General features: G+C 34.2%; 1 protein-coding gene across 1 annotated transcript in view; it reads left to right on the top strand.

The window, feature by feature from the left end:
• LOC128240495 (innexin-7-like) overlaps positions 1-18,435 on the top strand; it is a 58,653-nt gene that overhangs the window by 14,529 nt on the left and 25,689 nt on the right. Inside the window, exon 2 of the mRNA XM_052957146.1 lies at positions 10,481-10,567. Within this exon, the coding sequence (XP_052813106.1) occupies positions 10,566-10,567 (2 nt within the window). The 5' untranslated portion in view covers positions 10,481-10,565. The remainder of the gene's footprint in view (positions 1-10,480; positions 10,568-18,435) is intronic.

Below are 18,435 nucleotides of genomic sequence, written 5' to 3'. Positions count from 1 at the left end.
GATGAAAATAACATGACATGAACATGAACATGAACATGAAAATAGTATAGCAAAAATCCAGCTATTTTCGGAAGGTTTTGGCAGTGATCTCACGTCAAGGAATTCACTGTGTATGAATTTGGGTGTTTGCGTAAGAAAATCACATCCGTATTTCGATATTAAATTAAAAACACTTCCTTAATATCAAAATGTCATTCAAGCAAAACGTCCCAAGGACTAAATTATAGCTGGCAATATCAGTTAGAGATGATGATTTTGATCGTATTGGTTTATACTTGTACATTGCCATGTACATAACTAATTACACAAATTCACCCCCCCCCCCCCCCCCCCCCTCCGCTGAAACTGTCACTTTCAAGGCCTAGTTTAAGGAATATTTGGCATGATAATCCCCTGCTGTGCATCTCCTGCTAATCGACCTGGTGTCACAGTTGGGGCCAATTTCCTGTGTATTGATTTATTGGCTCAGGGCCATTAAGGGTCCATTTCTATGATAACACATCGGAAACTGCACAGCAGGATACTCAGATTGGAGATCTGATAAGCCAATACGATTAAGATCAATTAACAGAGGTAGTGTACTAATACACGTTTTTTGTTGTTGGTTTTTGTTTTTTTGGGTGGCGGTCACTTATAGAAGGCTTAAACTAGGCCTTTAAACGTCTACATTAAAGAGTTCCTTTGTCAAGTCAAAGATGTCATTGTTTGGAACCCAGCCGAGGGCATGTCTACTTCATCGCCCTTGATGGAATAAGTTATGGTTACGGAATGTGTTCAAGCCGGCTTCATTTCAGCCTTTGTAGTTTAGTTTCAAGAACGGGATGACAACAACATCACACTCGAGAAAGAAGCAAACACTTCTTGTAATTGCCTTTAGCGCTGTCGTAAAAATTTCACGGATGTCTTGTCATATTTTTGTTATCGTAATATAACATGCAATAACGATTTGATGTGTGCAAAACAATTCAATCGTTTTCACGTCTACATGCATTTTAAGATGTGTCACAAAATTTGTTCCGGCTAAATTTACAACCGTGCATGATAAAATTCGCTTCAAATTGCGTCATTTTCGCAAAGAATCCCCAATTGTACTGCGAAACCGCAAAATGTACTTTTCATTCTTTTCTTGCCAAACCTATGTTTATTTAGACGTTTGCGCACCGATCCTTTTGAGTAAATACTTTATATACTCAGCGTATTTAATGAACAATTATGTGATATATGGGTGCCTAGCAACACCTATTAGTTGATGTCGTTTGATAGGGTTTAATTAGTGGAGAAAGGAATTATAAACAAACACCTTCAACAAAAAAACAACAACACCAAATAAGATTTAAAGCCCTTAAATATTGCAAAATACATAATTTCACGATCAGTTGAAAAACAGAAAGTGATCAAAAACTGAAATGACTCTTGATATGCATAACTGTGTAATCAATTAAAAGCATATCTTTAAAGGAAGCTTGAAGAACTAGTGATATAACTCGTCATTTCGACACGAATACGTTATACGCTTCCATACTACATGATCACATCGTCGGTGATACATACATTATACGCTTCCATACTACATGATCATACCATCAGTGATACATACGTTATACGCTTCCATACTACATTATCATATCATCAGTGATACATACGTTATACGCTTCCATACTACATGATCATATAATCAGTGATACATACGTTATACGCTTCCATACTACATGATCATATCATCAGTGATACATACGTTATACGCTTCCATACTACATGACCACATCATCGGTGATACATACATACGTGATACGCTTCCATACTACATGATCACATCATCGGTGATACATACGTTATACGCTTCCATACTACACGATCACATTATCGGTGATACATACGTTATACGCTTCCATACTACACGATCACATCATCGGTGATACATACGCTATACGCTTCCATACTACACGATCACATCATCGGTGATACATACGTTATACGCTTCCATACTACACGATCACATCATCAGTGATACATACGTTATACGCTTCCATAGAAATAGGCAATGCATTCACTTAAGTGGTTTTTCAACCATCTCACTGCCTTATCTGGTTTAAAGTGCATTAAAGGCTTGATTTAAGAATTTAACATGCATTTACGATACCTGCCATAATTCTTTTTAATATACGAACGCATTTGAAAGAGATCAAAAGCTGTAGACATCAATATTAATATATTATTTTCTATTCAATCTTGTACATTCCCATCCTACGCGTTTTTTTCGTAGCAACAAAAAACAAAAGATGTATTCAAGGCCAAAAGAAAATATTTGTTTGTATTGGTCAGCAGTGTAAAAAGTCTGGGAAAGGAAAGGCCCTACCCCCCCCCCCCCCTCATAAAAGTAAATAAATAAAAACAATAAAGAAAAGAAAAGAAATGAAAAATCAAATTTAAAATGGTATCGGAACTTTAAACAAGAACAAAGGGGTTAATTTTAGTTCGTATTACACAATATTTAAGCCCATATATTAATTATGTTTTACTTAAAACTTAATATTTGGTATGCATGACCCCCCCTTCCCTCCTCCCCCCGACACCCCCCCCCCCCCCCACCACCACACACACACACACACACGTTCGCCTATTGCCGTATTTATCGTTCCAAAAACAACATGTTATATTCTTGCCCTAATATATACACAGCCTAACAACTCGCCCTGGGCAAGAATACTGCTCATATGTAATGCACCGCCTATTGCCATGAATCATGTGATTTTGGTTAACGAACATTCTTAATGCAATAAACATCGGCTAATGTATCACCAGCGTCTGGGTGATATTCAATAATGCACATGCTTTTCAACAGGGGTCGGTTTAGGGAAAAACTGCTAACAAAGAATTTTATTTTTATTCGTGGTTTCACAAAATCACACAAAAGCCAAGATCAAACCGGTACCGGATATTATACACAGATTTTCTTATTGCGTTAGGTTCAATGCAACGAATCAAATTTCAGTCATTTAATCCAAATTGCCAGTCATCCATTTCAACGCGTACATTTATGGTTGCTACTTCATTTTTTTGTTAGTATTGACTCTCAAGTTTTTCCTCAAATGGAAGCCAGTAGCGTCCTTTAAAGGGCTTCGTGAAGGCAGTTTTGCTTTTGCGAAGGGGGCGTTTCCCGCTTTAACCCCCACTGGACACCCATACCCCTCCCAGAAATAGATTCAGCCGGTCAATGATATTACATCCCTTTAAACCAATTGCCAGTCATCCATTTCAAATTCAAAGGGTGTTGCCCCCTTTAATCCCCATTTGGGGCCTTTAACGACCCCGAAACCCCTCGCAGAAATAGATTCAGCCGGTCAATGATATCACATCCCTGAATACGCATTGCCAGTCATCCATTTCAAGTTCAAAAGGGGTTACCCCTTTAATCCCCATTAGGGGGTCTTTAACGACCCCGAAACCCCTTGCAGAAATGGCTTCAGTCGGTCAATCACATCTCTGAACACAATCTGCCAGTCATCTATTCCAACGCATACATTTATGGTGTCCACTCCCGTAAGAAAGTTTTTAATAATAAAATCATGTATGAACCATTTTCAAGCATATTTAACGTAACAATTAAGTGAACTTATAAGATAAAGCACCCGGTAAAAGTGTCTATGCATTATTTTCATTCCTAGTTTCGATTTTAAGCATTTGTCGTTGTGGGAGGAGCCCAAAAGTTCTAAGCCAAGACGTACCTGAATATGTCTATATACTCCCCTATTGAAAACGTTACATCCGTTGTACTTATAACTTCTACCGCCATAATTCACAACAAACCCTCATGCTATGTTCGACCAATCGCGAACTCTCGTGATTATCGGGAATGCACCGTACGATGACGTAGTAAATTGCCTAGGTGTTCCGAACGTGCACTGGAAGCGGGAATCAGTTCAAATCATTTAACGTTCACAGCATTTATTTAAAGACATAATTAAACTATGATACATATGGCATATTGAAGACTTTTTTACAGTCTTTGATAAACGATTATATTACTTACTTACTTACTTAAAGTTTTACCATCTTAATGTTTATTTTTTTAAAGCTTTCTACCTGTATTTGAAGAAGCACTTGTAAAAAGAAAAAGATCATATAATCGTGGGAAAGATCTTCCTCCCACCCCTCACCCACCCACACCCACACACTTATTCTTACGAAGAAATAAGTATAAATATATATTATATATAAATCATGTTCGAATTTCAATGAAGGAAGATTAATTTTCTTGAATTATGTCAACGATTTGTTGATTTGTACCTCAGACAGACCGGCAATCACTCGTGTAATTGTTTGATTATGCACTCAAATTTCTTTTTTCATTGTTTTAAGGCGGCCAAACATGAAATAATTATGCAAGATATTTTGAAAGTTGATCTATATCGTTAACAGTATTTTGAAACTTGGCACAAGGGTCCGTTTAAGTTTTAAGTTAAGTATTGTAATTTCAATAAAACATTAATTTGAACCTGTGCTTCAGACAATGTCATAGTACTGTTATTTCAATATAGCGTTTATTCTAACATGGATTTAAGAAAATAAAGGATTATTGTTGTTATTTATTTTAAAATCATTGAAAAGAATGTTCAAAGATGCTTTATATTTGTTACAAAATAAACCATTGTGTCTGTGTTAAAGCTTAATAGATCGCTTCATATACGAATTTGTTTGACATGAAAAGAGACTTTAAAAGTCTTTCAAAACGAATTCAAAGATCAGAATATTCCTAAGGATAATCTGAGTTATACAATACGTTTAAGTGTTGAAAATGGTGTACTTAGGTTAAATTTTGCAAATATACGCTTCATGTTTGTGTAAGCTGTTTGAAAAGCGTATACAGGACGTAGACCGCTTAAGTCGCCTTTAAACCAACGAAGCGAAGATATACTTTCGTATACGGTACAGGTATGCAATAACATTCGCCATTTTGATTTTTATTTAGCTTCGGACTATTTGTGTTGCAATTTCGGATTAAATCAGGTTTGAGACGTTTTATCACTTTAATTTAGATTTTTTGTTTTGTTCACTTTCAATAAATTAAAGTCAGGAGAATGTCATAGATCTGAAATTAATCGAATAATGCATTTGAAATTCTTATTTAAGCATGTTTTACTGTTTGACATTTAAACCCTACATATTTTTACAAGTTCACTCTTAATACCATGAAATGAAATGTTCAGAATATGAATGATTGAAGTAACATGCGGGCCATGTTTTATCAATTAATAACTTTCCGATTTGTCGTTATTGAAATATGTATGAAAGCTTTGTTATATCATCATTGACAATATCATAATTGAGAGATCATTTTCAATGTATATAATTCCATTATTATCCGTGAGTTTCTCTTATTGTACATTTGATAGCGGTTTTGTTAAATTACAAAAGTGCACGTCGATATTTTTAAAAGGTTTAGAATGAAGTCTGAAGTCGAAAGGAAAATGAGGGTTTTGTTTAATCTAAAGATTGAATATTCAACATACATATTGAAATTGAATTCGTTATCTTATCAAAAGTGTTGGTATATGTATATTGATTATTGTGTAGGTGTCCGTGTTACCAGAAACTAGTTACGCCCAATTTCATAAGGGCATCTGTGCTCAGGTTCGAATAATCAATGAGTTGTTTATGGGTGGTATGGGTTTGGTGCTCCTCGTTAAATAAAAACACCTTAAGGCCACAATATAAATATCATTATTATTATTATTATTATTATTATTATTATTATTATTATTATTATTATTACTTCATCAGAATATCCTTTATCCCCCACTCCCTGATAGAAGAACACAGTTTAGTCTTCGAGTCCCGAACTCATATCCCCCCAAATTCATATGTCTTAAGCAATATAAATTAATTACTAGATTTCCATACATTTTTCTAATGGGATTGGGTGGGGGTGACATTCTATTTTATTACTTTTCTTAGATAACTGTTTCACCGTTGAATATGTATGTGTTCAATAGAATTTAAGGGGCGGCGGAAAAAGAGGGGGCGGGTGGGGATGAAAATCTAGCAATTAATTTAAAGTCGCTTTATTAAGATGCAATAAGTTGTTTGTAAGTCGTAGATGTGTTTGGTACATAATACCTATCGTATAAACTATTACTTGATTAAATCATACGTAAGTTGTGTGTACAGTTTCGTCAGAAAGAATCAACATGTGAGAATGTGGTTTGGAACTCGTATCAGATGTCAAATTGCAACAGGGCGTCTAATAGCTAGGGTTTGTGAGTGGTTGATTTTGTATTTCATATCATGGACTAGTATATATAAGTTCTATATATGTATCTTTGAAAAAGTCCCTATAAAGATAAAGACAGACTCTTTTAATTCAAAATATTCCTTTATTCAAGACTGGTTGCATCATGCTTAGGTTGTAGTTAAGGTCACACGTGGGTATTTGACCATTGAACAGGGTAGGCGATCAACGCGCATGCCCTTTTATACACTGAACTGCATGTATGTATAATATTACTACTAAATTCATTGTCGTAAATGTAAGTTAGTGTCTATAACTTTCATCAAAGAAGCTGTTTCTTCACGTTTCATATTTTCTGAAACTTAACAACTTTAGTTTCACATATAATCACAACTACATGCAGGGTCAAGGTATTATATAACTAATCGTAGTTGCATATTTCCTTCACAAAGTTGACCTATACGATCATTAAATTATGTACAACATGATTGCCTCTGTGTGGTGTACACCATATCTCATATTAAGATGACATCTGAACTGCCACTGACCCGTGCATTAAATAAATGTCACTAAAGTTTTGTTTTGATGTTTTGTATATATATTTATATACATATAAAGTTATAGTAGTTTCGGTCCGTTGTATGTTTTTTGGCAAAGAGTTGTACCCCGGGGGATAGAGGGGAGGGGAATAGCTCGATAGGTATAGTTGGTGTTGGTAAGTGGTGTTTTTGTGGGGTATGCTTTGATGATATTGTATAAAGGAGGGTGGGTTGGGGCTGTGGGGTTTTTGTGGGGGGTTTTAGGGGGGGATATAGCTCTGTAGCATACTTACAGTCAGTTGAGTGGTGTTTGTGTGTGTGGTATGCTTTTATGACGTTATATAAAGGAGGGTGGGATGAGGCTGCGTGTGTGGTGTGTGTGCGTGTGTGGTGTGTGTGTGTGTGAGGTGTGTGTGTGTGTGGGGGGGGGGGGGGTAGGCTCTATAGCATACTTACCGGTCTGTTGAGTGATGTTTGTGTGGGGTACTCTTTAATGATAATGTATAAAGGCGGGTCGGCTTGGCGTTGGGTTAGGGGTAGCTCTATAGCATACTTACAGCATACTTACAGGTTTGTTGAGTGATGTTTGTGTGGGATATGCTTTGATTATGTAGTCTTTAAATCGAAAGGTCAGCGAACCTATTTTATTTCTTACATACCTGATTCTCCAATTACAAAATAAAGTTTGAAATCCGATAAATCTGTTTTTATATAATTGCCTTGCGGCATGGCATGTTCGAGTGAACGTCCTAAACTTTTTATAATGCTGTGTTCAAAATCTCAGTCTCTTTCCCCCTAATAACAAATGAAATGAGATATTATATACGATTGCTTACAGGAGATATTCGATGGGCCGTATACGATATTTATTATAGTAATCACTCAAGATGGTAAGACTTAAGGGGGGGGGGGGGGGTTACAGTACTGTCCATTTCTTTGACTGGTTATTTACCAATATGTTGAAACAGGGTTCATTGTGATAATGGTCAGTTTTTGGCCACATGTCCGCCATAGTGATAAGATTACACTTTCAATGTTAGTTGCCCTTACTCATTGAACTGAACTCAATATTATTTTATTATATCTGGCACAGTTAACATTAAATGCATGTGAAAGCTCAATATTACTTCATGAGGACACAAGTATAAAGAGATTATTTATTTATTTTAGTTAAACCAGTTTAGTGTTTAGTGATTTAGGTAAGAATATTAGTGAAATTAATAATCAAACAGTAAATCGTGTACATTTCCAACCTAAATCTTCACAAATTTAATGTTTTAAATTGATTATTTCTTAATTACATTACTTATTGAAGTGGAATTCTGGTCGTATTAAAAGCTGTATGAAAATGTTATAAATTACAACATGCCGTATTAAGCTTTAAAAATACGCTATAAAGTTGTCCGTTTTACTTGGATAAGCTATAAATTACGGTATACTATATAAATGTATATCAATACAACTTGGAGGATTAAGGGATTTTTTTTAACATGGAACTAACTTCAGGACAAGGAAGAGATTTGAATCAATGTTATACTTTCTTATACAGAGCTTACGTTTTGTAGATTACCATCATGTGAAACATAAATTTGCATGTTTTGTTATTCAAAGTCTTGCGAAATTGTGTTTGTAATGTCAAGTCTTGATGAATTGTATGTAAAAAAAGGCTTTTGATGAATTCGTGACAATTTGACAACAATTTATGGCTATGGAAATGTTTTAATATTCTAGAACGGTTCAGACCATAAAGCTTTGAATGAACAGCTATCTTTTCTCGTCATTTACTTTTTAGATTGAATTTTTTGTATATATTTGGTCAAACGCTGGAAATTAAGCCTAGAGATGATTTATTACAAGGGAATGTAAGCAAAATATGTGTCTATAATCACACGAAAGGTACAAACAATTATGGCACATTGTTTCTTGTTAAAAAACTGGACTTAACATTCAGAACATTACAAAATACTCAAATCTATCATGTACACATCGAATACTTGAATATAAACGTCGCATGTAATGACAAATATATTTTAGTTCGCTAATTCGTAATTGACGAATATTTTTCTTGCTAAGATTGACATATTTGCCTTAAGAATGTCTGTATGCTATAGGCAATTGCTTGAATGCACTAAAAGTTGTTGTTTTTGTTGTTGTTTTTGTTACATTTGAGGTTTTTATGAGTCTAGTGTATGTATGTCATAAAAGTATGACACTTACATGTCACTGATTAAAAGGATTTTGTGTAGATAAATGTCGATAATTAATGATAAATGCAAATAGTAGCAATTATCGCAATTACTCGCTGCTAATTTTTCTACTATGCCATGTACTAACGTTAGAATGCGATAAGGCTGTAAATGGCATTAGATAAATTTTTAGATAGCGGCTTTTTGCCTTCAACTTATGAATGGCATGTTTTATCACTAGAATTCCGCACCTGGGGTAATGTTCCCCTTTTTCTAAGCATCGAACCCCAGGGGCCCTTGTTTCCCCTAGATCTCCCTGGCAGCTTTGTATCTGATCTCACGCTCCCGTGGGTAATTGTTGTGGATTTGAAGCTGTGTTGTTTGTACTGTTATACACGTGGGGCTGTTCACATGAGTAAATTCTGTGTCGGAATTTAATACATCTATAAAGAACTTAATGTGCAGTTGGGAAACATGCTTTGTTAAGCTATGTCGTTACTGTAGAATGGAGTAACTAGTAACATTATACACGGTGTCAATAATTAGTCGGAACTTTATCTTGGTAAGGCAATTGCAGTTTTACATATTTATGAAACCATGTTTTTGCTGTATTTTACAAAGTTTAGTTCTTTCGTGTTTTTAAAAATGTTGTTTTCTAGTCGTGTTCAATTATGTTTATTGAATTTTGATTTGATGTTAAAAACATTTTTATGACATTGATAATTGGAATGTTCAGCGGATGAAGTTTTATTGATATGTCTTGTTCAGAATGTAGCGTGGGTTGTTATTAGATACATAGAAACTTGATATACATCCTACATGCGTTATCAAGGATTGTATGTAAAACTTAATGGTTGATTACGCTTGACTCTCACTGACGCATTTAGTGATTAGATGATAAATTTTACACTCCGGTGAGGTGTGTTTTTGGTTTAACATAAATAGCAGTCATGCGAAACGGTCTGTTTGTTTGAAAAAAAAACGCATATCAAGTTGCTATGCCTTCATAAGAATGCTCGGTATTTTAAACAATACTTATCCTGACTCTACAAGTTTTGAATATCTATCAATTATCCACGCGTCTGTTTACTTTTAATATTTCGCCTACATTGTGATAACAAAGATTACGGGCGAACACAAAGTCTGAGTTTTGTCCTGGTTGTTGAGCTATTAAGTTTAACTGAGTACACACTCGGATATACACACACATTCGGATATACACACACGGATATACACACACGGATATACACACACATTCGGACATTCACACACGGATATATACATGACATTCTTAGTTTATAGGGATATACAGTTTGGAAATTTAAACGTATGTTATTTTATCCTTTTAAGACTTAAGCACTGTATACCATTCGATACGATTTCATCTCGCTGTATATGTTATTGCGACTCATATCTTAATACATTAAAGCGTTTTATATATCAGCTTTGGGCGAACTCTCTTTTGAACAAAGCATTTAGTTTTTCGTCATCTGTTATTCATGTATGTTGTTTTTGTCTATTTTCAGTTGATGCACTTGTGAGATCGGGAAAGTTTCTCTTTCATAAAGAGTATTCACACATCAATTCAACAGAGAGACCTAACGACAGAAAATGTAAGTACCGTCATTTATTTCTCATTCGAAACTGTAAAGCACTTTTCGAATTCTATAAAGTATTTACCTAATCCTTAACAATGCTATGAACTCATTGACATATGTATAATGTTCATGGTTTTTGACAGTTTTCTCAAACTTTATGAAAGCATTTTATCTGACAAGTCTCATTTCTATGGATATATAAACACACTGTGAACTATTTATGTGAACACTGATAACACATGTTAGTGTGATGTAACCTATTTCAATAGGCCTTTGTCAAATTGACCACTCGACCTATATTCCCAGTAGGCTGGGTAATAACATGACCATTAGCATCGTCTTGAGTACATAACACTATTGTAAAATACCACACTTCATTTGAAAATCCAATACGTTTGAAATACGCACAAGAAAAAAAACACGTCGTGTAATTGAAGATGAAACTGTGGCTATCTGATCATGTCAGAAAAAAATATTTTCAATGGGGTGCAAATATAACTAATATACATACATACATAGTGATACAGACATACATATCATTTATTCAGCATTCCATGTTACAACATTCATAGCCATGAGCTATAACATATGAAACAACATTAATATACAAATCATCTTGAAGAGCAATAGGAAAACATGTGACGTGTTTTACACGTTGTGACGCTTTTTAGACGTAATAAATGGTACCTCCTAGTATTATACCCATATATTGTAAATGTGGTTGATGTTAATTGACTATGAACTTTGTTGGTACACGTCTAATTAAAGCATATATTCAGTTCTGTTCTGTTCAGTATTATAAATCATTGACCTGCAAATGACAGCCATTTCTCTGATCCCCACGATCATATGTCCCCACTCTCACACAAAACACCTCTTAAGCTTGCCTAGGATAATGGGCAACAGGTTCTGGGAAAGGTTATTTTTTTATTTCAAGAGAATACATGTAGCTTTAAGCTCAACCTTGACCTCGAACTGGTTCGAACAAGTTTGATTCAGATATAAATATGCAAAAGATCAACCTCTCCCAAATAACAAAACAATAGGAGCTTGACCTCCTCCTGCCGACCGTTTTAACGGACACTGCACAATTAGGACAAATCTACCAAATCTACATACACCACTACGGTAAATCATTTATCATCTCGCCGTCGGCAAAACCAGAGGCCAACTCGTATATAACTGTCATGATTCGCCATGCTGGAAGACTCAGGGCTACTCGGAATGACTGTTTAAATCCTAAATTTAGCAACATTTGCATAAAGCTAAATAGTTGTGGGAATGTCGAAGCGATCACTTGGTCTATGCATGCAAAGGTCAAATAAACGACCCCTTAAGGAGTATCGATTATTTAATGTCCCTTGAATGGCCAAGTTTTTCATTACGATAATTACAGGTCACAAATGCCGTATTATTGTTATCCCAGTCATCCGGAACTCATGTTATAATCTTAAAGAAGAAACTCATCACTTTGTCTACGACCTTTAATTATTATCAACTCACATTTCATATTTCGTCATTTCGCTGTCAGCTGCATTTTTTTCTATTTGATCAGGTCCTTAAGTTTTAAATATTTAACAGCAGACCTGATACTGTCTTAGTTCCCATCGATGACTTTCTGAACTGAACCAGGTGTACTATCATTAGTACCATTGTATTCGAACATCGACCCTTACAATTTATGGTCAATTTAAGGTATCATATATCTGCCCATCGAAACCACTAATTTTGAAGCAATAAAATCTCTTATCAGCGTGTAAAGGTATATACCTAAGCTGTCTGTCAGATTAGTTTAGGTCTGATGAAAAACTCATTGATTTTCTTAATAGGAATATGCTAAGTATTAGGCAAAATGTAGATTACATGGTTTATCACATTCGTTCGTAGGTGATATGAATATGATCTACAATATTTTCTGGTCTAGTTGGCAAAATTTGGTTTGAAAAGGAGTCTGTTAGCATAGTGATAATTTCCTTCCAAAATTGCCGAAAAGCAGACGAAAATTTGTGTTGGTCAATTAATCGATTAAATCGCGCGTGATGACGTAATATCCGGTAAGAAAGGAGACGGGATAATTGGCACTTCAGAGATAGTCGAATTCTCCAGTTTTGACAGGACCGGGGTCAATAAGTGTGTGTACATTTTATCACCCATAATAATTTGGCGAACAATGATGCTTTGTTAGATTCCTGTACAAAAGATTAGCCATCAAAGTTTCCATTACTATAACGACGGAAGCGTAAAGATTTTTAGTGATATTGAAAAAACCTGCAGAGAAAACCTTTTTGCCCCCCTCCCCCACCACCACCACCACCACCACCACCATAAGCGCACTACATCTTATGCGTTGTCATTTACATGTATTTAAAGGGCCTTTTCAGCTAAAGATGGGAAAAGGCCTGGAAAATCTTAACATGGTGATGAAACATTGACATACATTTAGAAACGTACTCAACTCGAATATCATCAGAATAAATAACAATTTTATGATATAGACCAAAATAATGTTAAACGTCTTTGGGTAACAAGGGTCTATAAAGTGGTGAAAATATCCTCTTTTTCATTTGGGAATGAAATTTACATTGAACGTATTATGTAAAAACACAGGAGCCATTTGTCATTTCTGAATTATGTATATGAATTGGTGACAACACTTTGAAAACTATCCCACACATTATCATTATTACAAACACATTTTTATTTTCGACATCAAAGTAATCTGATTTAAAAAATCACATCAATGTAATACATTACTTAAAAATATCTCTACTTTTATCTTCATAACTCAACCATGCACATTCAACTTACATTAGCTTTGAATTGATGTGTGTGTGTGTGGGTGGGGGAGGGGGGGTCTAGCAAGCTTCATTAAGTATAAGTTTTTCTACTAAACTTTTAAGAAAATTGTTGTATAAGTAAATATAACGTTAAAGGATTTTTAATGTTTCCTTTAAGGCATACATCTATCTGATATGTACAGATATAGGCATAGTAGTTACTTCGTTACGAATGGAGTGTTTCTCAGTATACAAATGACATAATTTGTCAAATAGTAATTAAAACAATTGCAACATTTAAAGCAAACGACTTATCAAAGTTTAGCAATCGGCTTTTCTGTTATTATAAAAGTAAATTTATAAACTGTTATACAGTAACAGTACACATGAAAACCATCAAATGACAATATAACTTACTAGTTAGTAATACGACATGTACAAAATAGTAATTTTAAAACAACTGCAAAAACACTTATTGCAAGCGACTAAACCAGAGTTGAAAAAATAACACTTCTATTGCTATGCAGTATGGAAGTATTTTAATACTGATAAAATGCAATTCATCAATAAGAATTAATACAAACTTACTTATATCCAATTACTAGTAATATGCATTTGATATACATAATATTATGGGTGATAATTTGTTAACTTGTATGTACGTTATTAAATTTTGAGATTTTTTATTGTAAATATAACACTGTTTGTTTGTGTACATTATTGATCAAGAAGTGCTCCCACTAAAAGCAGTTCATAATTGACTTAGACCAGGCAAAAACTTTTCAATCTTTGTATCAAATACTCATTTTAATTAAAACCTAAATGAGTTTTAGTTCGTGTATATTTTTATATTATGAATCACCTAAATGTCAAAACTCATCATGTGTCGAACGATTTATAATCTCAGCAGCGTTTCTTTGAAAGGAAAATCACTCCCTTTCAACGAATGGTGTCTTTTATGTTTTGATATATAGTAAGGTATGCATCTTAATGAATTAATTATGCTCAAAAATTGCAACAAAAAAGGCATGCTATGTCGCAGTCAAGACGTCTTTCGCTCAATGTTTATATTATAAAAAAATCTTAAACATATCGATTGCTGATGAGCTTAACCGTCTAAGATGAATTAATTTGCGTCTATAACTCCGCAGGTATGATAAAGTCGTATTTGATTGCAAGAATAAACATCAAACAGTATGAACGAAAATAGAGAAACCAAAAATAGTGCAATGTAACCTAGTCGTATGACAAAGTATTGGAGATTTTCTAGTATCAGTTGCGGCCCTTTCCCAATACGTCACATAATAAGCAATATGGAAATTATTCATTCCGCTCTGCCGGCGAGGCCCTTTTTTGAAGCACATAATTGTTGTTATAGTAAAGACGATGAGAAGTGACATTTTCATTGTTTGTCTGGTTTGACAAAACAGAAAAAGAGCTGAGAAAAAAGCACAAGACAATAAATGGTTCGCTACTTTCAATTTGTCATTGTCGGAGGTAAAAAACGTTGACGAATTTATGCACTGTCCTTAAATTAAGGTTGGTGATGTGCCAGCATGACGAATTATCCGTGCTGTTGTTTGATCAAATAAGTTTTAAGTTAACCTTTCTCAAGATCTTTCAGGGTGCATTCGTGATGATAAATCAGCTTTACTGTATCTTATTTTTTAATAGCTAACTGATTGTGTTCTTTTTTTTATATTCAATTTAAGTGCATTATGGTTGTGCATAAATGTAAGTTTTGTCTGCTGTGCAGTATACTTAGTCAGCTGGTCAATTAATTCATCTGCATGAAGATCATGCTTTAAAGAAAGTTTTAAGTATTGTCTTCAGTCGTGGTAATTAATTATAATGTTAATATTGTACCAAGTCTTTAAATAAGGTCGTGTGAAACTGCACGTATGTCTCATGTAAAAACAAACGTATAATTTGAATCAGACCGGTCATTGTTGAGGACAAAACTTAAATACATAGCTTATACTTATCTACATGTTGTAAATAACTACATATGACATCCTACAATAAAACACATATTGAGAACATATAAATAATCTCCAATTTATCCAAGAAGAGTAAAAAGATAAATCATTAACGTGCGTGCGATTCGGAAATTCATTACATGGGATATACCTTAGACAATAGGCGCAGTGTTGACAGTGCCCCAAAACTCACACTCGAAATTATACATTAATACTGAGACATGTCACATGTTGGTCTTCGTCTCGCCTCGAGTTGCCGCACTGTTATACATTTCCTGAAAAATATCTACAGTCGAAACTCGTTATCTCGAATTTTCGGTTATGTCGAACTTCTTTCGGTTTTTATTCGATCTAGTTAAACACTTTCTATCTCGAAGTCTTTTCCAAGGTCTCAATTACCCCGAAATAGCAGGTTTGACTGTGCGTAGCATTTAAAAAAATTGAGAACATGTTCATATAGGTGCATCTATAGTTTGTCATTGTTTATGATGTAATAATACAGTTTATGGTCTGTATGTAATAGTTCTTTGGTATGTTCTGGCATTTGCCCATCATAAATATTGTTATATGACAATGACACAACACTCTTTATTGCTTCAAAATTGGTTCAAAATTATCGTAACATCTCGTTACTCATTCAAGTGCAGATCATATAAAAAATTTAGCTCATAAAACAAACTTTGCATACATGAAACGATGTCTAGTTAAACAATTGCTCTATTATTATACGTTAATTGGATGCCTAAGGTCTTTTCAGCGCTCAAGTATTCGTTCGTTTCGAAATATATAATACGTATAAAAGGACGATGTTTCCTTATTCATCTAGCTACACAATGGATCATTCATACCATTGTTTATAATACGGCGGCTAATTGCTATGTCTAAATAAGAATGTATACATTTCATAAACCAAGACATTTTTATTGTTATTTTCGGTTGTTTTTATTAATAAATATGTGGTTATGATAATAACATCTCCATAATTATTTTAGAAATTAGAAGCTTTTATGATCTTTTTTATAAACTACATTCAAATAACACATCTGCATTGTAGTGAACTCGTCAAAATGAGAATTGGTTATAAATGTATAGCACATTTATTTTTTCTTTCAAACTTGGTCGATAGGCTAGATGTTTTTGACTATTTTTTAACGAAGACATATACTGATGTATATTTAAACAAAACGTTCTAGTTTAGTGCGTTTAATAATGACTTTTATAATTTCATCGCAAAATTATGAAGTAATGTTATGGGAGAATCATCAATTACAGTCGAATCCCGATGGCTCGAACTCCCAGGGACCGGCTAAAATACCTCGAGTCTCGGGAAAATCGAGCCAAGCGTTAAAATAGATGAGTTCTTTACATCTAGTTCGAGCCAACTTGGATTTCGAGCCAAGCGAGTTTGAGCTAACGGGGTTCAACTGTATGGCTTATCAGTAAATAACGTTAGCGTTGGAAATATAAAACATCAGCTTACAACACGATATGAACATTCTTACTGTAACCATATCATCTATGCAAAATTATTGGCAAGAGCATTTAACCTTTTGTTTCTTAGTGTAATATGCCAATATGCAGCATTATCTAAAATGCTTATTCAATTTCAATTTTTATCAGTGTTTCATGCAGCTGAGATATTAAAATTAACGCACCGTTTAATTCCTTATCAACACAAAAGATACAACGGATTTTGTTGTCTTCAAAGATGTAATTAAACATGTACTTGAACACCCATATATTAATATTGTTTTTAGCTTAAAAACAATAATGATCATAAACTTGTTTACCATACCGACCCATATGTAATACTGTTTTTAATACTGTATTTTTTACTATATTATATGTACATTCAACATATGGAAGTTGAAGTTACTTTTCGGCTTCAATTAAGCCCATTAAATGATTATGATATATACAACAATAACAGCAACAACAACGACAACAACAATGATATCAACAACACCCACAAGAACCACACAAACAACACAGTTCTTTACTCAAATGCATGCACGATATAAAGAAATTGAGGTAACTGATAAAGACAATACAATTCAGAGGCTCAAATTGAGTATTTAAGTACATTCAAGTTAATGAAATATTTAAAGACCAGATAGTCCTGTTTAACAAAAGTAAGAAAGTAAGAATGCATATTGTGCATGGAGCATTGGATTCAGACAGAGTTATTGTTTACGAATTATAAAACAGGTGAAGTACAATTCGAGAGGTGAAGTACAATTCGAGGGGTGAAAGCGAAAAGGTTCTATCTGCTTCTTTATTTATTGTCACTTAGAACCTTTTCGCATTCATCCCACGAAAAGGAACGTCACATTATGAAATAAACATGATGAGATAGATGTAAACTACACTTTAAGGAACGCCGCAATGTCCATAAACCAGGACTTACCCAGGACGCAGATAAACACATTCTTGTACCATTAAAGTCGCAAGTGCCCAAACCCCAATCCCATAATGGGGCAGAGCAAAATGCCGATTATGTGTATTGAAATGTAAACAATCTTTAATCTTACCCGCTGACCTATTTTGAAATCTTTAACTCGCTTGCGTTATAGGTCGCTTGTTTTTAGTATTTCGAAATATCGGTTTTCATGATTCATCAAGCTATATAAATTATTTTGAAGGCAATTTTTTGTCATTTTAAAATCGCTTTTACTACATAATAAACCGCACAAACAAGCTATATTGTTTTAATAACTTGTCCGAGTTTTATTTTCTAGCTTTAAAAGTTCATGTACGTATTGGATTATTTGTTAATCGACTTTTTTCATAAAAAAAGATTTACATAAATATGTGCTAATTTACACTTGTTTGCATCAATATGTGCTATTTCACACATTTATGCATCGATATGGGCAATTTAAAATTTTTATGCTGTATTATGAGCTACAGTCGAACCCCGTTGACTCGAACTCGCTTGGCTCGAAGACTTCGTTGGCTCGAATTAGATGTAAAGAACCGGGTTATTTATACTGAAGGTAAACAATCCCGCTTGACTCGATTTTTTTTCGAAGCTCGAGGTATTTTCGCCGGTTCCTGGGAGTTTGAGCCATCGGGGTTGGACTGTATTTCTTTGCATTGAAATACTCTACTCTATTTTACAAAGTAT

This window comes from Mya arenaria, chromosome 7, assembly GCF_026914265.1.
Source record: "Mya arenaria isolate MELC-2E11 chromosome 7, ASM2691426v1".
In the NCBI taxonomy this organism is placed as follows: domain Eukaryota; kingdom Metazoa; phylum Mollusca; class Bivalvia; order Myida; family Myidae; genus Mya; species Mya arenaria.
This window is presented reverse-complemented; position numbering and strand designations above follow the sequence as displayed.